The following is a 23,908-nucleotide window of genomic DNA, read 5'->3' as shown; positions in this document are numbered from 1 at the left end:
AGTCGCGCGTTCCCCAGTATACTGAGACGACAATCGGCTAGCACATCGGTGGCTGGCACTTCCTCCCAATATTCATTTTCAACACATTTAGTGAGATTTAGTATGGAGCGTTTGTCAACATCCTGGCCAAGCCATTCCACGAGCGTATCTTGCCATATAAGCACATTACGACACAGTTCCTTCGTTTCTTTCGCCGACACTCGAAGGTATTGGCCTTCAACCACATTTTCCCGCATACTGGCAAGTGTTGGGTACTCTAGCAGTAGTTGTAGCATCGTCCGAGGCTACTGGAGGTGGTTGCCAAGTTTGTAGCGAGAAGTCGTTCGAGGCTGGGGTTTTCCCTTGGTGGGCCTTAATGATCGACACAACTCTGCGACCTGTTCGTTTGCTCCAACGAGAGCAACGCCCTAAGCGCCATCATTCGCAACCAGGTACGTGATCTCAAGCTCCTCCCCAGTATGCCGTTTACAAAATCAAAAACAAAACGCGGAGAATGGAGTGTTTTTGAGAAATAACCAAATGTGAAGGTTTTCAATCCTGAACCTTTTTCTCTTCCGGAGAGCTCACTTGAGAAGTTGCTTGCAGTGGAATACGCGTCTGGATTTCCACTCTGATGGCAGGTGCAACTGAAGCCCAAAGAAGCAGTGGTACAGTAGGGAACAACAAGAAGCAGAAGAAGTTTATCAGTGATTTTCATGGTCGTATCATTTGCCACATTTTGGAGTGAGGATCCGTGCCAGTTTGGGATCACTTGCTCTTCCAAGAAGTTTCCAATCTGCTTGAAGTCTTAGCATACGGGCTATCACACGAACTTGTCGACAAACTGGCCTTCGAGGCTGTTGACCAACTAGCTGTCGAGCTGAGGATGCACACTTGGGGAGCGGTGGCGGTTATGACTGGATGTGAAAGTTGAATTTCTTTCCTTGTTTCAACGATTGTTGCCGGGGGGGGGGGATTTTACCGTTCGGCGTGTAGAAGACTTTGCCTGTTTTTAACATTCCAGGATGTGCACGGCATTTTCTACGCGGTCTTGTGCTGATTGACCGACTACTAGCGTGGCTTGAGGACAAGTTGAGTCTGAGTTCGTGCACTGAGGAAGCAGTGAGGCCAGCAATGCATCGCATTCAGCGCAAAGCTGGAGAGCGTGTCTTTTACGATTTCAGAGCAGAAGGGATCACATACCTGGGTCAACATTGGGAAGCTATCGAAGGATTGTCTTGCCAGTACTGTGACAGTCTGTTACAGCTACAAGAGACGCCAACGCAAAGAGCCAAGAGGGAAAGAGCTCAAACAAGGTGTGCTCAAGTATACCGACTGCTACCATCTTGCAAGCCGGTGTTGGACAGCAAGCGCCTGACTATAGGCATGTTGTCGAGCACGAATCGTGGTTTCGAGTTTCCACAGCTGTATCGAAAACAAAGAGCGTGAGATGGTAAAACTGGTGTTTGGTGGAAACATCTCCACTCGGTTCACTCTTGACATATGTACTTCACTGAATATGACGATGTTTTGGATTCGAGAATGCACGGAAATTATTGAGCAGGTAAAACAGCCTTGGGAATGATGAATCACGTGCAGTACTGTACAACAATTGCCGTAACGACGAGCATCCATGTTCTGTTTAACTGACGTTATGCACATTTAGCGAAGAAACCCCGCAGACGAGCTGTCCCCGTTAATCATCTACTGAACATGGCAGCGTTGAAACAAATCGAGTTCACGGAAACAGTTCTAATCTCATGTGTCTGTGTTCTTGAATACTAGTAAGCTGGAAGCATTGTCAACGACACTGCACGCTACAGTCAGCGAGGACATCGACCCGTTTTACTGCTTCATTTTGAACGAAAGACAAAATAAATGGTAAACTATCCGTCTCAGTCGCCTTTTGTCCGTAGTATTACAACACATTACGGTATATACCACGAAGAAACCCTCATTCGCGAGTTATCAGTACCATTCCCCAAGCAACCATTCATAAAAAGTCATGGAGCCTCCCATGGGGTGAGCAAAGCAGCGAGTGGCCGTACATTCCGACTGAAAATAAAGATAAGCAATTGGTATTGAACCGGAAAGCGTTCACAACTGGGCATGCACATGTACATGCAGTGGAATGATTAGCTCCAATGAACTTGCTACCTTTGCAACGCAATATTGGTTGAACATCGCTGCATGCTTTTAGTATGGCCTGAACCCGTCCACGAGGTAGAATCCGCATAGTATCCCGTGCTTCGTGATGCCTGCTACGAGCCCTTCGTATGGGCCGTAGCATACGCCAGGTCTCAGCGTACTCGGAAGCCATCGCAAGCCTCGAGGTCGAGGAACAAATCGGAGCAGCTCGAGGTCCTTCATCATACCAGATTTCAGCGGCCGATAGACATCACTGCAGTTTGTACGAAGCTGCCCAAACGTTTGCAGACTATACCGTCTGAAATTCTTCTGAGGACGCGTTAGATTATCACAGTATTGACAAGAGGAACCGTCGATTCCGCTCCAGTGATGGTCCAGGTAATCCAGAATGGCACGTCCTCTTTTCTTTTGGAACTCGTGGAAAAAGCGTGTTCCCGTGCCGCAGCAAATTCTGTTCATCACTTGCTTCACGTCCGTCTCAGTGCGCGGACACAGCTTCTTGTCTTTCGTTATAAGAGGACAGACCATTGGAACGAAAGTCGCCCCGCCTCGCCTACGCAGTGGTGTCAGCAGCTTTTTCGTTAGGATGAGCGCGTTCAGCAAAGCTCGGGCACCATGTAGCACCTGAAGAATTGGCATATTTTGGTCAAAAGCGAATGGGGATTTATCAACGCACTGATCGTCTGAATGAGGGACGAAATCAAGACTTCTCATCCAGTCGCAACCGCATTGCCGCCCCAAGTGAGAACTGGTTTCCTCGACAAACGTTTTAATTCCCTTCAACGACATCGCATCGGCAAATTCTTCCGTGAAATCAGCAGTGAACATATCGAGCAAAGTATTGACGTCCCCAGAAGGCAAGTAGTCCCATACGGATGCTGATCCTAGCTCCAACACGAGGCAAAAACGACCAGCAGGAGAGTTTTTCGAGGCAGCTATCCCAGGCAGGCAAGCGATTCGCCCCTTTTTCTTGTTCTTTCCCTTCGTGGTCGTCTTGGGAGCGAGGCGCTTCTTGCTCTTGCCAACCATCGCACAATTTGCATTTTGTGCGGATCCAAAAGAACGCATGTGATTGATTGATGCCAAGTTGCTAAGAAAGCTACCTAGCTCCAGTAAAAGCAAAACCTCTCTTGGCGAATTCTTAGGTTCTCCACGAGATATTGGTGTAAATATACTCGGTTCCCACCTTAATCATGGGGCCAGAAGCCACTCTCTAAAAAGAGTCCACAGAGAACGGCTCCGTCTGTGATACCCGCCACAAGTCCCTTGTATCTCCCCGCAAACGTCCATTCCCGACGCGACCGACGTCGTGGGCGTCGAATGAACCGCACGTAGTGCAGATCCTTCTCCAGCGCAGCCTTCAACGGACGGTACAGCTTCGCACAGTTTGCACGAACATATCCGATCTCCTTGGTAGACAGCCCAGTGTACTTCCTCGTTCTCTCAACAATGGAATCCGTCAAACTGTCACAATACGCACAGGACGAGTCCTTGATGCCGGTCCAATGCTCCTCCAGATAGTCCACAAAGGACGTTTGAGTGTTCAACTTGAACTTGTAGAAGTATCTCGACCCTGTTCCTTGGCTGATTTCATCCATCGCGCGAGCGACGGCCGCTTTGGTGCGTAATTTGGGGCATTTAGCAGACACTAAAGGGCACACGATCGGGGCGAACATGGCGTCCCGCGTCCTCACCGCCGACACGAATGGCTGCATGAGCTTCTTTGTCTGTAATAAAGCTTCTAAAAAGGTTCGAGGACCTGCTGGGACCTGGAGAATTGGCAGGTTCCAGTCCACTGTGAATGGGGCTGCACTTTTGCATCTGTCCTCCGAGTGGTAGTGGAAGTCCAGACGCCGCATCCAGTCGCACTCGCAGCAACGCCCCAAGTGCGTCCTGTTCTCCACTGCGAAGTGTCCCACGGCCTGCAGCGCCACTTTGTCCTCGAAATCCTGCGAGAGCAGCCCAGGACAGGACCGCAGCGTGCTGGCCACGTCCTGCGGGCCCAGAAAGTCCCACACGGAGGCAGACCCCAGGTCCAGAATGAAGCAGAAGCCGCTGACTGCAGACCCACGTGGAGCGGCACTCGCTTTGGCCAAGAGCTTCTGTTTCTTGCTCGCGGAACGAGTCGTCGGAACGCGGCGCTTCTTCTCCATTGCCAATCTACTCAAAGATTCCGGAAATTGAAGTTTACGTTTATGTGTGACACACAGGAGCTTCAACGTCAGTTTTGATCCGTCTCCATGAAATTTCTCGTTAGTTTCGATAGTCCGCCAAGTCTCCAAGCTTTGAATCAAAATGCAGCGACGTACTTCGTCCAGGATTGTTAGACGACAAAAGCAGCAGAAACAAATTACGACAAAGTCGGCGTCGAGTTTTTCTGCTGTCCTTCGCGATGTCTTGGAACTGGAAATCGAGTGTATATGGAACTATTTCCTCCTCAAAGGCATGTGCGGCTTGGTTCAAGCTTGCGCGGACGCTTTCTCGCGACAATTCGTTGACATGCTGCAATTCAAGATGCTCGATCACTTCGCAACGAAGAACAAGACGCATCTTGGTGTTCGAGCTCTGATGGACGCGTTGATATTGACGAAGAAGGTCCTTCTACCATATTGCACACACGACGGACACGGTGAAGACCTGCCCGCTCCAGTTATGTGTCTGCTCACGGAAGGAGATGAAGGTATTTTCACCAAGGAGGCAGCTGTGAAAGCGATGAATCGCATCTGGCAAGAAGATTTCCAACAGCTTCACGACTTAGCGAGGGTACACGAGGGCGGGCTTTCATCGATGAGCACTGGGGCGACATCGAATGATCGCCGTACCAGTACTGCATCAATCTACCGACCAGTCAAGTTGGCACCTGCGGTCGTACAGCTGATGGAAGGCTAAGGCGATTGAGCGAGCTCGAGCCAACTACAAGAATGTGTACCGACCACTGAAAGTTGCCATGACAACGGAGCTACAGTTTGTGCGGTTTATCCCGACGCAGCACAAATATGTTCCTCGTCCGTCCAAGACGTGCGGAGGATTGGTGACGGGTATCTCAACCAGCGGAATATTCTGCAACCTCTACGTCGAAAATGCTGGAAGTTCAAACACGTAGCTGCTGGGATTATGTGTTATACCAGCAATTCATTTCAAGTGTGTAGCAATGAAGAAACAGAGTTGCGCTCCGTCGCGACGAACCAAGCGTAACAAGAGACAGAAACACTTGGTCGACACGGCTACTCGCCCACTCCTCGATGACGCTGTTGGAAGCTGGCCGATGCTGCCTGGAAGTCTGCAATGTGATGGTAGTCGCATTGGGGAGGGTCACAATGCAGCGGTCGAGATGTTGCAGTCGAATTGACGACGTTCGAGCGCACGATCTGCGAAAGCACAACAAGGAGGAAGCACAAGGTTAGCGTAGGCAGCTTAGGCACACAACAACTGCAAACGAACTCACTTTTCATTCTTCTCCTTAACCAACAAGTGCAGATTTCTACTGACGCTGTAATAGGTCCCTTCTCCAGCGTATTGGATTTGGGAGCCGCGTCGATTCGGAGATTTCTGGCCCCTACAGACATCTCCAGTACTTTGCAAGCTTTTTCTAGGAGGGTTATCTCTGCCATTGGCCGATTCGGTGGGCTTAATGCCGTTGTAAATTCCGCCGTGGAGAACAAGACGAACTTGGGTGGGGATTGTCAATGCGACTGAATGCGAAGTATTGATTTCACTACTGAACTTGACTCGAACAATTGCTGCCAGATGAACCCTCCTTTCACTGTGGGCAAGACCATGCCGATGCTTTAGATACCTAGTGGGCCTCGATCCCTTCTGTCGGCTTTGGTATTGACCAAAATGCTGCTTCTAATTGTCTCTTGGTTAAACCAATTCGCCAACCCCACGTAGGTTATGTGGTGTATTCGGTGTCAATGGAAGGGAGTAGAGATCTACGCTGTAAGGCGGCTGTCAGTCGAGCGATGGATGCTGTATGTCCCGGAGCAGGATCGCATTCCTACGACAAGACTAGTCAGACAACGCGATCGGCCAGGCTAGCAGATTACCCTGACGAGCACTGAGACAGCATCACCGGGTCGTCATGTGTGCATTCTGATAATTTTATCGTCGAAGAGAAAAAAAATCAGAGCGCACGGTGGAAGCCGATCGAAGTTGAGCGCATTCGTGCCAACTGCGAATAGCTGTATCGGCCGCTGACGACTGTCATGCTGCAGAATCTGCATTTGATGCGGTGTGTTCAGCGACCTCGTAGACAAGTAAGTCGGGGTTTTGTCCCATACGAATAACTGATGGCAGGAATAACGAGCGGCGGAGTCCTCTGTGATCTTTATTCCAGAGTTGGGTATTGGGCCGATTACTAAGAGCCAACACAGTGGTCATCGTCATTGTATGGGTTCTCAAGCGAGAGCTAATGTCAAATTCTGTCCCAATTGTGTTTTTGCGATCTGTCTTTCATTTACGATCGATTCGAAGTACTAAGGATGGCCTCCGGACAAAACTCCCCAGCGAAAAGACATGACATGTAGCCGAGAGAACACACAATAACAGAAACAACTGACGAGTGGATTAACTTCCTACACAAATGATGTTGAAGAATGCCGCCGTTTATATTTCGTGCTAGATAGCAGAAAGCTGCATGTTGCAGCATGCTGTATTGGTTGCACTGCATAATGGTGCGACGATGTCACTCAGCTGGAGTCAGATGTAAGCGGAGACAAGATGATCCTCGCGCTGTCAGTTGGGACACGAGAGAGCAAAGGGTTTTATGGCGGTTGATGGTGTCGCTACGTGTCCGACGGTCTTTCCTCCTCGTGTACGACATGTTGCTTGTGAAAGAGCATGTGGTAATGAGCAGGAAATGAATACATTCGCATGTTTTCTTCCTTGTGATCATTTTGTTCTCATCTAGTTGTTCGTCTACGAGGCCAAGTACGCAGTGCCGAAGCACCCCCCCCCCCCCCCCCCCCCCCCTCGTAGCTATCTGCTAGGTTATGAGCCCAAGAATGTCTTGTGGAAAAACTAAGATGAGCGGTTCTACTGACCAAGCCAACAGCGGCCAAGGTGACGCGAGCCAAGGCAACGTGAATCAAGGGACGGCATAAACATCACCAACCCGTTCTTAAGGAGCAACGACACGAATGCCAGCAGTAGTGCTGAGAGTTAATCCTCGGCTACAACTACTGGGGTGCTGGACAACCGGCTGTGGCAGCAAGTGGAGCACCACTGGGACAAATTTAAACATATCCCTAAGTTTGCACAGTACATTTGTGAGGAGATCTTGTTGTTGTGATTCTCTCTCTCTCTTCGTTGTCATGAACGAGAAAGCGCTGTCATACGAGCTGATTCGCGGTCGACTTGCTGACCTTGCGAGCATGAAGGAGAAGCTAGAGCAGATAAGCGCTAGCCTGGAGAAGATAATGACAGCTGAGCTAGAATTTCAAGCCCTGATTGAAGAGCGTGAAGAGCACAGCTACGAGTTGGCAGAGGCTCTAATTGATGGAGATAAACGTACATCCCATGAAGATACACTATCTTTTGATGTTCTATTGGAGGTGTTGGTGAACAAGCTAAACAAACATCATTGAGATGGCATGTTGTATTCGAACACTAATACAATTTGGTTTTGCCTATCACGGTTGATTCAGAAGCAGCTGATGAATCTTACTAGCTCTGTCTGCTTCCCATGCAGATACGGAACGCTCTCGTGAATGACACACAACCATCCACAGCATTTTTAAGCGCATCACACAGACACCATTCTAGGATACGGTGTGTTGCTGCAGCTGCAAACTATCAGTAAGATAGTTGTATGCCTAGGCTACCACCATGACACCACAACTGGCGTAGTCAGGTTGTTGCGGCCCTTCAACCCACTCAATTAGATCTATAGCAAGCTCACGTCGATTCTTGATATCAACCCTGTTGCCCCTTCACTATCTTCGTCTTCGTTATCATCTCCTATTCCTTTCCAAACCTGCATCATCTCTTCGCGATGTTCATCATCGATGAGCGGCTCGTACGTGTAAACATGTACCCGTATAATCTTTATAGAGCAGACGTATCATAATGAACCCCCAGTGGTTTGAACGCAAATTCACTGGGTGGACGATGAACTTGGTGTCCGAAATCTGTGCTGTGGGTGTAGTGGGCCAGCCCACAGCTCCCGTCAACGTCGATAGAAATAGTGACTGGCCAACTGATCACACAACAGCTTCCATACAGAAATCGACGACACTATCGTGCAACCAGCCTCGGCACAGGCTTCCGACAATGTTGTCGAACCCGATCATAACCAAATTAGACAGCGTCACAAAGTAAGTGCGAAGCTGACTGGATCAGAACTTCGAAAAAACCCTCGATAGCTACCGCTTGGTGACGTGCACGAACAGCATCTGACGAAAAGCCTTCGATTTCCGTTTCAACGGCAAAAAGGTCCACATCGGAGTCAATCTTTCGCCAGTCCTGTTCCAGCCACTTTCTGTCTTCGAGATACGATCTGCACTTGGCCTTTATAGCGTAGAATGTTGTCAACGCGCCCACATATGCCCTACGACCAAAACAAACTGCGCGGTTGTACATATACGAAATTCGGTCAAAGTAACCCTACTAAAGCAACCATCGTACAGTAACCATAATGATAGGGTAATTATAATAGTGATATAACAACCTTACCCGCTGAACTTCCAGAATTTCGGATCGATGGTTACCACGAGATCATTGACAAGTCCTTTCTGCTTCATCAGGCAATATAGTTCGTCAGGTCTGTTCTGCTGATACCTGGCTGTAACCATTGCCGCCTGCATTGATCGGGCGAGGTCACCTGGAATCACGACAGTGTGCACGTAGTCTGGTGGTCGCACAACTTCCAAGTGGCGTTCTGTAATGGGTCTGCTTAGACCCACTACTTAAGCTTACACGTGTGCGCACGTGTACGAGGAAGCGTAGGAGTAATTTACTTAAGTTCAGTATACTTGTATCCGCAAGTATACTTAAACCTAGATAAAGGAACCGAACGATAGCTTTGGTGCCAAATGAGAACTGTATTGATTGTAAATGGGGTTTCCTCCTAAAACTGATATTTCTAATGAGAGGTTCTGCCATTGGATGGCTGACAGAACCCCTATCTATTGAATGACTCTCATTGGTAGAAAGATGTTACTTTCTACCAGTCATATGCCTTTTGCTATGAATGTGGACCACCCAGTGGAGTGGTCACCTGAATGTATCCCTTAGTGCATGTTGCACTAAGGTAGGAGGTGAAGCGAATGTGTAGCCCCGCTACACCATCCCCCCGTTAGGATTTGACGTGCCGGTCTCGACACGTCAATCCGTATTTTCTTCGGGAGAACACGTGCTCATTCCCAATGAGCACGCCAACGACGTCTTCGTCTAAGACGCCGGCCGCTGCCTCAGCCACGACCGCTACTGGAATCGCCTCGACGGCGATGTCGACAAGCGCGGCAACAGAGAGTCGCCTCTCTGTTGCTGGGTACCACTCGAGATGGCATGAGAAACATGCCATCCGAAACAAGACAGGCAAGATCATTGCTATCGAAACCGGAGTGGGTATCTACTCTCCGGGTGGAGAGGGAGTTCCCCTCGACTACGGAAGCGAGGTCGAGGAGGGGGAACTCGAAGGAGACAAGGACACCTTGTCTCCGGGCCACACTGACCCCCAATGTGGGTCTGCGTCGTCCACGCGAGGACGACTCGAACGCTTCGGGCTCGAAGCGTTCGCGCAGCGGCAGTGGAACACCGCTCGCTGTCGCTGGAGCCTTAACGACCCCGCGGGATGGAGATGACTCCACTCCATCCGCTGTTGTTGCGGCCTCGCACACTGAGCCAGTGCGCGAGCCGTGGATGCCGTCTCAGTTTGAGATCAGCAGCCGATTCGGTGCGACCGTACCACCGAATCTGTACGCGCTGTATTCGTGCGACGCCATCGTTGACGATGAAGTCGCGAAGCGATTGCACTTTGATCCGATGACGGATCAAAGGCGCGACTACTACATTGGGCTCTTCCATGAGCTCCGATGGTTTGCGAGCAAGAAGACTTCTCGCAGAAGCAAAGTGCCCGAGTGGCAGGCACTTTGTCACAGTTGGAATGCCTTTGTTGAAAACTTCAACAAGAACCCCGCTGGCTATCGCGACCGGATTAGCCAGGCGCGGGAGCGCTACGAGAAGTTCTCGAAGCGTGGTAAACTTGAACGACTGCACCATGGTGCAGTCGGTATCGGACTTCCTTGCGCAGTGCCTTACGACACTGCTTGTGAGTACTGCTACCCCGGAGCAGTACGCATCACCGAGCGGGACGTCAACGGGTACACGTCCATGTGTGTACCTGACGACCTCAAGACGCTGCGCGCCAGTTTTCAGGCGCAGGTATCTTCTAGTGCTGCGGATAATCGCAGCACTTATCCGAGTGCTGTAGGCGACTACAGCGCTCGCCCAAGTTTTACGCCCTTCGGCGGAGGTGGCGGTGGCAGCCTTCGTACGCCGTCACCATTTCCGGAATGTCCTCCATCAGGACATTCCGTGATTCCCACGTATCGTGTTGGGGAGGAAATCCTCTCCAACGAATTCGAAAATGAACCGGACCTCGGGTTTGGTTCCGATGACCAACAATTCGCTGGATGATCCAGCAAGTTGCCCCACGTGCGTCTCGCAACGGGGGTGGGGGTGGGGGGGGGGGCGGGAAGACGCACCGGGTTTGGTCAACCAAACCTTGAGTCTCGCCTGGAGGCTGTTGAGCGTCTCCAAGCGTCGCAGTTCGCTGCTCTGCGTCAGGAGCTGAGCTTGTTGAAGGCTCAGCTCGCGGAGGTTGTGCAGACGACCTCGAACGTGAAGGTCGAGGTCGGGACGAGGCTCTCTGCCGCCTTGAAGCGCATCGCCGCGCTCGAGAGCACTTTGGCAAGTCACCAGACGTAGGTGACTCGTGCTGCATGTACGGCTTCAGTCGCCCAACGTAAAATGTTGGGTGCAAGCACATGCTGGACGGTATGTCCAGTGTGTACGCGTTGCCATGCTTCGCCAACACGGTGAATGGCCCAATGAAGTGCGGAGCAAGCAAGCTTGCTCCGAAATCGGAAACTGCATGTTTAGCTAGGTTCTGCGTAGCTAACAGAACTAATGAACCAACTTTGAATTCATTTGTGTTTCCCCTGCCGGTGTTATCGGCATTCAGCTTCTGTCGATCGACAGAAGCTGCTATTGCATCTTGGACAAACCGAATTACGGCTTGTCGGCGCTGGACAAAGTCCATTGCATCCGAGCTGAACCCCTGGTTCAGTTCGTGCTCCTTGTTCGCAGCAGGCCCGGCCTGCGCGTGATGTCCGTTGTGGTTTAAAGTGTCTACGCCCGTCGTAGACACTGCGTTGTCGACGCCATGACTGCGCGCAGTACGTGCGCGAGTCGTCACAGCTGATACATTGCTTGTATCAGCGTGCTTATCCGGTTGTTTTGAATTAACCGGATACCCTCCCCCACTTAAGGAAGGAGCTACCGCACCGAATACGCTCGGTACGCGTGGGTGCCTCATGGCATTCACGTAGAACGGTGTGTGTCCTGTCGAGACATGCACCGAGTTGTTGATGGCGAACTCCGCCATCGGCAAGCAGTCGCTCCATTGATGGAACGAGTGCGCGTAGCTCTTCATGGTGTCAACCAACACACGGTTAACACGCTCTGTTCGTCCGTCAGTCTGCGGGTGATCCGCAGTCGACATGGACAACTGCGTCCCAAGAAGTGTTTACACTTCTTGCCAGAATCGCGCTGTAAAGCGCGGATCCCGATCCGACACGATGTCGAGTGGCATGTCGACAAACAGACATGCCGTCTGTTTGGCTGTCACCTCGGCTGGTACTGCAGCAAGATGCACCATCTTGCTGAAGCGGTCAACAAAGACCACTATACCAGTCCTCCGCTTGTTGTCTTGCGGAAGACCAAAAACAAAGTCCATTGAAATGGACTGCCAAGACTCCGACGGAGTCGGTAGTGATTGAAGCGGAGCCTGCGAGTTGGGCGCAGGCTTCACACGCTGGCATACCTCGCAAGCACGAACGTACTTGCGTACCCATTTGTACTGGTGACTCCAGTAGAAGTCACGCGTGAGAAGCAAGTATGTCTTCTCACGGCCAGGATGTCCCGATGTCGGGGCATCGTGGTACTCGTACGTGATCTTGAGCTTCAACTCATGATCATCCGGCACGACAATGCGATCTGCGTTGTCGTCGACTGCGCTGTAAAGCAGCAGACCATTGTGTACACGATAACGGTGTACACGAGCACGGAGGTGTTTGGCCAGCTTCTGACGAGACTTGTCAGAAGGTGTGGAGAAGTACTCCAACAATTGCTTCGCATCCGCATCATGCGCGTATGCGGCCTTCACATCATCCAGCAAGGACGACGAGGGTGTGGTCGGCCTCTTGCACCGCATAATCTGGTCGACGCGAAAGCGCATCGGCCACGACAATCAACCTTCCAGGTTTGTACTCAACCTGGAAGTTGTATTCAGCAAAGAATGACAGCCACCGTGCCATTCTTTGTGATATGTGCGGCGACTCGATCGCCGTACGCAACGATGCGTGGTCGGTGTAGACCACGAATGGTCTACTCCCAAGTAGATACACTCGAAACTTTGCGAGTGCATACTTCATGGCAAGGAGTTCCTTGTCATGTACCGGGTAATTGCGCTCCGCTGGCTTCAGCTGACGCGATTGGTAGTAAACCACACGATCACGACCTTCGTGATCGAGTTGCATCAGTGCGTATCCGATCGCGAAATCGGATGCATCGCACACAACGTGGAATGGGCGATCTTGGTCGGCCACCGCCAAGATCGGCGCCTCAGTCAAGCCCTGCTTGACTGCTTCGAAGGCCTGCTGACAATCATCAGTCCATTCCCATGCAGCCTCTTTCTTTAAGAGCTGCGACAGCGGGCGAATCTTGCCCGCGTAGTTGCTCACGTACTTGCACAAGTACGTGGCGAGTCCAAGGAACTGCCGCAGTTCCTTTACGTTTGAAGGCGTAGGCCATTCATTGATCACTCTGACCTTTCCTGGGTCAGGGCGTACGCCGTTCTTCCCCACGAGACACCCAAGTACGGGTATCTCGGTCGCCCCGAAGATACACTTCTTCAGGTTCGCGTAGAGCTTGTGCTTTCGCATGAGCTCAAGCAACTTGCGGGGATGCTCTGTATGCATCTCCACATCCGATTTCCCATTCACAGCCCGGCTGTGAATGAACACGTCGTCGAAATAGCTCGGTGCGAAGTCGCGCACCGAGCGCAACAAGTGCGTGACGCACCTGTTGAACGTCGCTGGGGCGTTCTTCAGCCCCTGCGGCATCACGAGCCACTCCCAGAGCATGCCGCTCGGAGTGCTTACCGCTGTGAGAGGGATATCACTCTCACGCATGAGGATCTGATAGAACCCGTCTCTCAGATCCAGAGTACTGAAGATAGTACTCGAGGTCATCGAATCGATGATCACATCTTTTCGAGGTGTCGGCGTCTGCGCCGGTACCGTCGCATCATTCAGCTTGTTGTACGCATGAACGATGTGCCACCCGCCCTGTGGTTTCTTTACACAGAACGTAGGCGCGCTGTGCGGGGACTTAGATTCCCGCACTTGTCCTGCCTTGCGACGACTTTCAAAGAAGTCGTCGATTGCCTTGACTTGCTCACGCGGCAGTGGCCACTGTCGCGTGACGCAATACTTTGTTCCCGGCACGAGATCAATCTCGTGCTGAACACCCTTGTCCTGCGGTAACTCCGCAGGAATGTCGTCCGGGAGTGCATCCTTGTACTCACGCAAGACCTTGTAAAAGGGGCTCGCCTTGAGCGAGTCCCAGCCTTGCTCGTTGAAGCGTTCCTTCTTCGACTTCGCGCTGAGGGCGTCCGCGCCCTCAGAGATGAGCTGATTCAGCTCTTTCTGCTGCACACGTCATCCTCTCGACGTCCGAGAGGATGCAGATCTGCTCGATGCGTCCATCGTGCAGTTCGCGAGCGAAACGCTTCCAGCTTGTGACTGGGAGCAACATCAACTCCGACGCTAACGTCGGAGGATTATTCGGCCTCATCTTCTTGTATTGGAGACCAATACTCGTACGCGTCAAGACACTCAATGTCTCGACGGTCGTCTCCAACTCCTGTGTCTTGTGTCTGCCCGGCAGACACTGCTTGTAGCGTCTCGGTCCCTGACCGAGACTTGCGCAGCTTTGTTCGCTTGCGCCGTTCACTTCTCGTGCGGAGCCCGGCTCCGCGAGTTTCTTCTTGTCCAGGCCCGGCCGTGGACAGTTGTTCCTTGTACTCGCCGGCGGGTTCTTCCCGCGGGTGCACGCGTTCAAGCCCGGCTTGATCGCGCACCGCTTCGTCGTGCAGCCCGGCTGCACGCGAGCTCGCAAGCATCTCCGGTGCGGGACGTTTGCAACCGTCCGCACTGTTTGCAGCGTCGGCTCCCAGAGCCGACGCGCCTTCTTTACCTCTACGCCTAACGGCGGAGTGTCTTTCGACCAATTGTGTGTCGACATTACCTGTCGACACTACCGCGTCGCTCCGGACGCTTCGAGACCCTCTCGAATCCGATTGAATCAGGCCCTGCTGATTCGGTTCACATCTTCTTACAACGACTCTTGCAGTCATTGGCGTTCGCTTGGGGTGACCGGAGACAGCCGCATTCCGCGCTGTCTCTGGTGGAGGGCCGCATGCACCACGTGGTGCATGTGCTGCGCCGACAGGGCCATCGCTCTCTGTCGCGCTGCTGCTGCTCCCGAAGCGCACGATCGTGCGCTTCGTCCAGTCGATCACCGGATCATGCCGTGCAAGCCACGGCATGCCCAACACCATATCGAACTTATCGTCCAGTTCCAGGACGATAAGCTCGTCGACAAACTCCTTCTCTTGATAAGAGAAGCGTACGCGTACGATACGCTTCTCGGTTCTAACAACGACACCCGTTGCTAGCCTCACTTCCAATAGACTTCGAGGTGTTTCACCTCCTCGAAGTCAAGCCTTGGAAGGCTCTGCAGTCGAACAAAGTTGTTCGACGCACCACAGTCCACTAGAGCACGAAGAGACCTCTCTCTCTTCGAGCTTACCTTCAGGATGACAAGGTTCGGCTTGTCATCTTGCTCCTTGCAGTGAGATTGACTCTCACTGGGGGCAGCGATCTTCATTGCAGCGTGTCCGATGTCGACACGCTCGACCGCATCACCAGTAGGGCGCCCCGCGCCTGCTGGTCCCTTTAGTTTTTTTTATTGCCCGTGACGATACCCAGTATCGCCACGACGGCTCCTCGCCGCGCGCACAAGTGCTGTGCACTCGCGGGCATAGTGACCGATGTTTCCGCAGCGGAAATAACGCACATTCGTTGATCCACGACGCTGCTGGGGACCAGCAGCTGTCGCACTCGAGAGGTCCATTGGTTCGGGACCTCCCGACGGCCTTACCACCGGTCGTGGCATCAGCCGTGGGGCGTTCACATGCAGTTTAGCCTGCCGCAGGCTGAACTCTTCTTGCATTGCGAGCGCAATTGCAGCCTCGAGAGTATTTGGATACTCTCGGAAGAGATAGGTCTTCACAGGCCCATCTCTAAGGCCCTTCATGAACGTGACGACCTTTGTCGCCTCGTCGATCGGGTTGGTCACGATGTTCGAGACCAAGTACCGTGCCCTTTGGGCGTAAGCATGCACGTCATGCTTGCCCTGTTGCAGATCGAGGAACTCCGCCCTCGATCAGAACTCGTTCTGCGGGGGCTCAAACGCTAGTTTGAGCTCCTCCTTGAAATCCTTGTACGTGCTGAAGCACGTAGGGTCCGTGAGTCGGCGTCCATACGCCCAACTCCTCGCTCGTCCGCCAAGACATGACATGGCGAACGCAACCTTCGACAACGGGTCGACGATACGTCGAGCCGCAATGGCAGTGTCGACCTCGACAAGCCAACGGAGGAGAGGCTCCCCCTCTCTTCCAACGTAGCTGCTTACGTGGAGTTTCAATGACTCCATGCGCGGTGTGGCCGATGGCGACACCGAAGTTCGAGCAGCGGTTTCACGCTGTTCCTTCACGATGAAACCCAGAGCAACACCGTGTTGCTCCGTCGGTGATAGCGTTCGCAACATCGTTGCTACCGCCGCTTCCCCAATGACCGTTGACAGTCGTTGGAAGGCCTCCCACTCTGGTTCCGACAGGTGGGGGCAGTCTGCACGCGCAACATGCGTTGCAGACGTGTTTGGGCTACCCACGGACATGTTACTGTCCGAGGGCAGGTTCTCAGCCCCGCGTTCGTATTCCATACGAACGTGTTAGTCAGTCGTTGGACGGACTACAAAGTGCTACCAGGTGTAATGGGTCTGCTTAGACCCACTACTTAAGCTTACACGTGTGCGCACGTGTATGAGGAAGCGTAGGAGTAATTTACTTAAGTTCAGTATACTTGTATCCGCAAGTATACTTAAACCTAGATAAAGGAACCGAACGATAGCTTTGGTGCCAAATGAGAACTGTATTGATTGTAAATGGGGTTTCCTCCTAAAACTGATATTTCTAATGAGAGGTTCTGCCATTGGATGGCTGACAGAACCCCTATCTATTGAATGACTCTCATTGGTAGAAAGATGTTACTTTCTACCAGTCATATGCCTTTTGCTATGAATGTGGACCACCCTGTGGTGGTCACCTGAATGTATCCCTTAGTGCATGTTGCACTAAGGTAGGAGGTGAACCGAATGTGTAGCCCCGCTACACGTTCCAGCGTCTTCCGGCTGAACAGGATATCTCTCAAATATCTTCAGCACTATCTTCACATTCGAGGCTCTTCTTCCCCAAGCTAGAAGCTCCTTCAATGACACGGTAAGATTGGTTGGATATTTGTGATTGGCAAAACGGTCCGTCCCCGACATGATTTTGGTTTGTCTCACTGCTTGATAGCTGTTCTTGTCTTTCCTCTTCTTGCTGGTTTGTAATGAGTCTGCTTAGACCCAATATTTAAGCTTACACATTTGCACACGTGTATGTGGAAGCGTAGAAGTATTTAACTTAGATTCAGTATCCTTGTATCTACAAGTATACTTAAACCTAAATGAAGGGACTGAACGATAGCTTTGGTGCTAAATGAGAACTGTATTGAATGATAACTGGGTTTCCTCCTAAAACCGATATTTCTAATGAGGGGTTCTGCAATCGGTTGGCTGCCAGAATCTGTATCAAATTGATGAATCTTATTGGTAGAAATATGTTGCTTTCTACCAGTCATATGCTTTTGCTATGAATGTGGACCACCCTGTGGAGTGGTCAACCTGAATGTAGCTATTAGTGCTTGTTGCACTCAGGTAGGAGGCGAACCGACTGCGTACCCCCGATTCAGAAGCCGTTCGTCGCTAAGATTTCAAGCGGGATACACACGCAAACGGAACAAGAGAAATATCGGCGTACACAGCAAACGTTCAGTCGTATTAGTGGAAAGCTAGCCCAGTTCAACGATCAATTATTCGACAGTGCTATGAATCAGTTCGACGCGTGGTGGAATAATCTACGCCAAGGGCACATCATTATGGGCCAGGAGCAACAGGGTGGCGGTGGAGAACGACACGAGTATGATAAAAGGAGCAGGGAGACTGGTGGTGGAGGAAGCTTTGCTAGCTATGTCCTTCGCTCTTGTGTCCTCGCGCTCCAAAGTTCGCTTGCCACACACCTGTGTCCACCCCGCTTCCCCGCCAGTCCTGCTGCTGGCCAACAGCGGTGTCCTGGTTGCTATAACTACTGCTGCCCTAGAATACACCTACCCTAACTAACACGTATGGCAGTCAATAGCTACGGTCCTTGGATCAGCGGTGCAAGGGACGACCTTCCAAGATCTTAGCCAAATCGCTCAACGTGAGCGCCAGGACTTGATACCGGGGGTTATACGATGCCCGGACTTGATACCGGGGGTACGTAATGCCCTCTCTTAGGCTGCAACACGTTGATGTACGGACTGCTGATACCGGCGATCCTGTGGGGCTGCTGATACCCACCTCTCTCCACACTTGGGGCCGCTCTCCGTCAGGTACGTTTGTTCACTAGCAATGGATGGTCGACTCTCACTTAGTGACTACTGCTTAATTGATTGTTAACACGCTCTGCTCTGGGCACTTGCTCGTCTCAGCGCAGACCCGGTTATGAGGGCTATTCCCGTCATCCTACAAACACACTTCCCTCAGCAAGCAGTCGTTGCTGCCTAATCCGGCAACTTCAACGTCGAATGCCAAACGATCGCGAGTAGCCGTGACTCGTGATGACTCGGCCTGTATAATTACAGGTTGCTCCTTCGGAGTGCAGCACATTCTGCACCCAGGCGTGCGCCTCTTCGCCGTCCTGGACCTCCTGGTCTTCGCCGCTGTCCGCTGCTTCTTGCTGTTGCTATCCTCGCCTGCTGCCTGTTGTCCACGCTGCCGTCTGCTGCCTTGGTTTCTGTTCATTGTCCTCGCTGCTACATGTCGTCCTTTCTCGCCGCTTGTCGTCCACGCTAACCGCTGCTGCCCTGCTGCATATCCTCAACTCACGACCGCGCTCATGTGGTTGTCCAGCAGAGATGTGGACAGACAAAGGGGATTTCATCTTCTTACTGTGGTAATACTGGCAGTGGTGATCCCACTAGTTACGATACACAGGATGTTCGTGACGGTGGCGATAATAATGAAGCCTCGGATGACGTCTCACCTGCACAACAGTCTTGCGTGCAGTCGGCACTCACAGTAACCGCATCACCCGGGCAGGCACCCAGTCTACCCATACATATCAAGTTTAAAAGCAGAGTTGTGCCGGTGGAACGTGCCAGACCGAACCGCAGTGATCAGCGTGCGAAAGTAAAGGCTGAACAGAAAGAATACAACAAGGGTATGAAACTGCGTGGCCTGCTTCGTGATCGGGACGTGTGTGAAGTCGTAGCCGCCTTGAAAGAGATTCAGTCCGGCCTACGCGAGGTAGGATAATTCTTCACGACCTTTCAGGTGCCAGGAGAGTCCGTAGGAAAACCAATAGTGTGGCGAACAGGGAATGACAGTAGAACGATTTTTCATCCAAATGGCTATAGTAGCTCCCTAGTAGCCCCTACAAAGTTACTATTAGAGCAGTATTGAGTTCGGCATCTAGAATAATATTGTACCAGTACTATAATAGCGAGCTAGTACTATCGTCGACCAGAGAAATGATCAGATCCTGTCTGCCGTGGCGCCTTCGCCGTCGAGTTCCATACGACGGATCTCCTTCCGACAGCACTTGCATCTCTGAGCGCTCGTTGTCCGTTCTTGTGCGTAGATTGCTCATGACAATGCCTCCAGTCGAGAAGACGCGCTCTTGAAAAGCTTTGGGAGGAGCTCTGCCCAACCAAACACGGGACAGTGCCGCAATGGACGGGAACTGGACGCTGCCAGACCCGCAAAACCAGCGAAAGATATCCACGTTCTCGCAGACAGCTTCAGCCCTCCAGCAAACGACGCCGTTGCGTCGAATCAGCAGCATAGGGGTGAGGTCGTCCTTTGCCTTCGTCTTGTTCGTTGAGTGAACACTAAGGCACAAACCACACACGGGCCCATCGTGGTCCGGCGTATGAACACTCGGAGTTGGCGTACTTCATGAAGGGCGTGACTGAGCAGGAAGAGTGAGGTGGAGTTCTTGGTTGTTGGAAAATCGCAAAATGAGCCGATAAGCTAGCCGAGCCGCGCTGTCTTCTGTTCAAGCGATCCTGTGCCACTAACCGCTTGCAAGATACGGAAGACTGCTTAAGCGGTCCAGTGCGACGAACCATTCGCTCGATTAGTGGTTCCCATCAGCGGCATCAGCAACAACATTCGCACTTATTGCCTCTCTTAAGCCGCATCGATATCATCGAACCCTTGCGTTGGCCAATCCTAGTAATAAGATATTAACGATATTAATCACAATTTGTTTTACTATCTACTATAGTAGTATATATTTGGGTCGATCTGAAACTACTATCTACTATGGCTTTACAATATTAGATTGGTAGTAATTAGTAGAATAAATTATTATCAGCCAAAGTACTGTCAATCCCTGGTGGCGACTACGTGTTGGACAAAGCTCGATACCCGCTCCCAGAGTCCACTGTTTATCGGGCACTAAAGCTGCTAGACGTAGAGATAATGAGGAAATCCAGCTTTATAGCAATGGTGAGAACGTTGGTGATGCAGATGGATATGTAGTGGCAATTGAAACGATTGGTACCTACACAAGAGGTCAACTGGACGACATGAAGTGGATAGGTAACCTGCAGTCTACGTGTCGACAATGCGCTTGGATTATTGGCGGGAAAAAGCGCATCGTGGATATCCATGTTGCTGTGTGTGTGGTGTTCGAAGAGTTTCTGAATACCTGGCCATACATGGTAATACCTGGACTTGGTTTTGACACCACAATATCTGCTGACCTCTTCTGCATAAGAGATTCAACGTGATTTAATGACCATATGATGCGCGCCTTCTCGGTATTTCTGAGGGTCCACAAGAACAACACGACGGTGATGATGCCGCCACTCAAGAAGCCAGCCAAGAAAACAACACAGATAGTATTGGGACCGTGTGCGCAATTGGTCGCCAATTCTGGTAGCACTTAGCCGCAGAGCAGAGGGTAGTCGATGAGAGGCGTAGAGGAGAAGTGGGTCGAGTGGTGGTTGGGAGAAGTGTTGGAAAGCAGGTAAAAAGTAGAATGACATTTTTAATGATGTAGTGCCAAAACGGAAAACACGCACAACGAACATGCAGCATGACGCCTGGGCGCCCAAGGCCGATCTTGAATCGGCTGTGGCATACAAAAAGAATGAGAGTTGAGGCCATCGTCCAAGGCTCTCATGAATCTGGTCAGCAGCACGCCCTCGTGAATCTCGGCACCGCCGAGATGCCAGCGAACTTGTGTGTGAATCTTGACACGCATCTCGAAGGTACTCACTTCCATCTCGGGATTCGGTATCCCTACAGATAGCAGAGAAACAACTACAGGATATTTGTTCTGATATTTCGACCGAGCAGTACGTTTTAATGCCTATTTACGAGAGTAACGCTCGCTGGAGCTGCTTGGTGATCGACGAAAAGTTTAAAACGATTCAGCAGTACGACAGCATCGGCCCCCAGAAAACAACGAAGCGCTTGAAGGTAATCCCGTCGGAAAGTGTCTCCGCAATGTCAGACAATTACACGCAGACCCCTGTAGAACGATGGTGACAGCTGCGGTGTGTTTGCACGCCTCCAACTCTGGAAATCAGTGCCCAGTGAGGCAGCAACAGACGTGTCGCCTTCTGGTACCACCAAACTACGTTGGGAGATGTTGCACACAATCTTGGAGGCGAAGGTGAAACACCGCTCGAAGTCGAAGGTTAAGATGTGATAGATGTGTTCCTGAGCGAGATGGTCAATACATGGTATTATCTGTACGATACCTGTATCCGTACTCTGCCATACCTGGGCGAGATTGTTGGTCCAGCTGCAATGTTGCATTCCGACAAAACAATCGCTTCGTCACTTCGATTTCTGCTCATGGAGTGCACACATGACTATTGCAGGTATCACTGTCTGTGTAGTGTTTGGACAGTATTTTTATATCATTGACTTGGTTCTTTTTTGCGCATACATGAAAATCTGAAAGAAGACTGGACGAGAACCTGAAACAAACCTGCACCTGAGTAAAGCTGTTCCTATTCACAAATCTGGGAAATCTGGACGGGAGACTCAGCTATTATTTTATCAAGTTTTAGACTTTGAATGCAATTTCTAATGGGAACTGTCCTTCTAAATCATTACGAAAGGAACAATCTGCGCGAGCTACTTGTTGTATATGGAAATGATTGTAATGAGGTCCTCTATTTGTGTTTACCAAGAAAATAAATGGAAATGAGTGAGTTGGCATGACTGTGGGAAGAGATGGTAATATACACAGGAATAAGTCATTCGAGGTGGGCTTTGAGGACCCCACTTTCTGTAGTAAAAAGTCGGCATAGTTATTACGGGGTCAGTTTCATATTTTACGGGAGCCTTGCTTTGCCAATAATAAGTAGTTTCGTCAATATAATACTATAGTTATTATATTATAGTTTTTTTCGAGCCCTGGCAGTGTCAACAGATCGACGTGTGTCGCTGGTTTACTGTACCTGGTCTTTGGACAAAATAGATATTCGGTTGCAAAACTTGCGCGCATTTGGGCTCTTCAACGGCATTTCAAGAACGAGTGCTTTTGACAGGATCATTCGTCATTAACAACTGAGAACTCGCGAGTATGAGCGCTGCCTGTAACGTCTTGATCAAAAGACAGGTTTATTTTGAAGAGCTTTACCGGGTTTACTCGACAAAATATCAGACAATATCCATACCTACGCTACCTTGTTCGTCGACTTCGCCACTTTTGCGGCCTCCGCCAAAAACAGTTTAAAATACCCGTAGTTATCATGCTTCTCGAGTGGTTTTCCTGTCAGTGTAAGCCTCGGCCTACCAGGCACAGTCAGCCCTAGTGCCACCTTAGCATACGCTTCGGACCTCTTTGCTTCGGCCATAATTTCCACTCGTGCTGTCATCTCTGCTTTCGTGGCGCCACTGACGACCATCACCTTAGGAGGGTTGTAACCAGCCACCATCGACCTGTAAACGTAGTCGTCAAACTCATTCACGTAGCGCTTGTAGATGCCAAACTCTTTGGTGTTCCTGATCTGATTGAGCTGCTCGATAGTGCGAACGTCTTGCAGGCCCAACTCCTTCCAGGCTTCGTACGTGGGAAAATCGTTCCTGAGCCACTTGTTTAGTCGATAGCTCTCGGCCTTCTTCGCAAATTTCAGGAAGTACTTGTAGTTGTCGTTTTTGGTGAGATCGCTTCCACTCAACCCCTTCAGATTCAGCGCCTTCAGCACGTAGTCGTCGGTCTTTTCGGTCTCAAGCCACCAGAACACTTTGGCGTGCTTCCCAAGATTTTCCAACCATGTAGCTCCGGCAGTATTTGCATTAACTCGCAGAGATCTCCCATTGTTGGCACCGTTGCGATCTCTCACGAGCTCGTCGCCCCAGTTCGGGGAGCTATGCGAAGTCACCGCCGAAATCTTGGTCTGCGCAGCTGCGTAGGTGCTCGCAAGAAGCGTGACTACGGTTGTTAACAGGACGTGGTCTAGTAGGCGCATAATAATTAAGCGAGGCGAAGTCTTTCCAGCAATGCGAATTGCGAAATGACTCTCGGTCACGGCCAGCGAACCGGCTCGTGGTGGCCATGCTGAATGATTTCACCAAGAAGGAGGGTTTCTTGCCTGGCTTTTAGTGAATGCCCGTTTTATTGTAGTACACATCTATTATTAAAATAATAATATATGCGTGTTAATAGCGTACATCTGACGGTTAAATCCGATGGCAAATACTAGTATCTTTTTTTAAAATTTAAATCTGTACCTTGCTGGTTTCTTTTTGCTGACAGAGATGTTTGCAGCGGCTACATCGTTAGTTCTACATGTACTGGACTTTCAAGTAAGGTTACTTGGATATTTTAAATAATAGCTCACGCCAGCTGACAGCCCAAATACAGATCAAAGTAGTCCTTGAGTTTCGTAATTAAGTGCATCATCACCTTTCAGTGTGGCCCTCGGCTTTCCTCCTCAGTGTCACCTTCGCGTACACTTCGGTCCTCTTTGATTCAGCCCTAATTTGACCGCAAACCACAATTTCGTGCACTGTAGTTGACAAGCAATTTACTGAACGTTTCACGGTTTGGTTTATTCAGGGTGTTATTATAATTAGTAAGCTTAGAATACCCCCTCACTGCCAT

At 50.8% G+C, this 23,908-nt stretch overlaps 2 protein-coding genes across 2 annotated transcripts; both read right to left on the bottom strand.

Moving 5' to 3' along the window:
- Positions 1-3,314: 3,314 nt before the first annotated feature.
- Positions 3,315-4,280, bottom strand: KRP23_5116 (uncharacterized protein; the record flags this gene model as incomplete). Its single annotated transcript, XM_067890152.1, has 1 exon — positions 3,315-4,280. The coding sequence occupies one exon, from the start codon at positions 4,278-4,280 to the stop codon at positions 3,315-3,317; it is 966 nt and encodes a 321-aa protein (XP_067746720.1).
- Positions 4,281-22,478: 18,198 nt separating this feature from the next.
- KRP23_5115 (Secreted RxLR effector protein) lies at positions 22,479-23,273 on the bottom strand (the record flags this gene model as incomplete). The annotated part of the gene is made up of 1 exon (XM_067890151.1): positions 22,479-23,273. One exon carries the CDS (start codon positions 23,271-23,273, stop codon positions 22,479-22,481), a length of 795 nt encoding a protein of 264 aa, XP_067746719.1.
- Between the last annotated feature and the right edge of the window lie 635 nt (positions 23,274-23,908).

Source organism: Phytophthora ramorum (genome assembly GCF_020800215.1).
Source record: "Phytophthora ramorum isolate Pr-102 chromosome Unknown Phyram_PR-102_s0004, whole genome shotgun sequence".
NCBI lineage: Eukaryota > Oomycota > Peronosporomycetes > Peronosporales > Peronosporaceae > Phytophthora > Phytophthora ramorum.
Note: the sequence above shows the minus strand (reverse complement) of the source record. Positions and strands in the feature narration are given on the sequence as shown.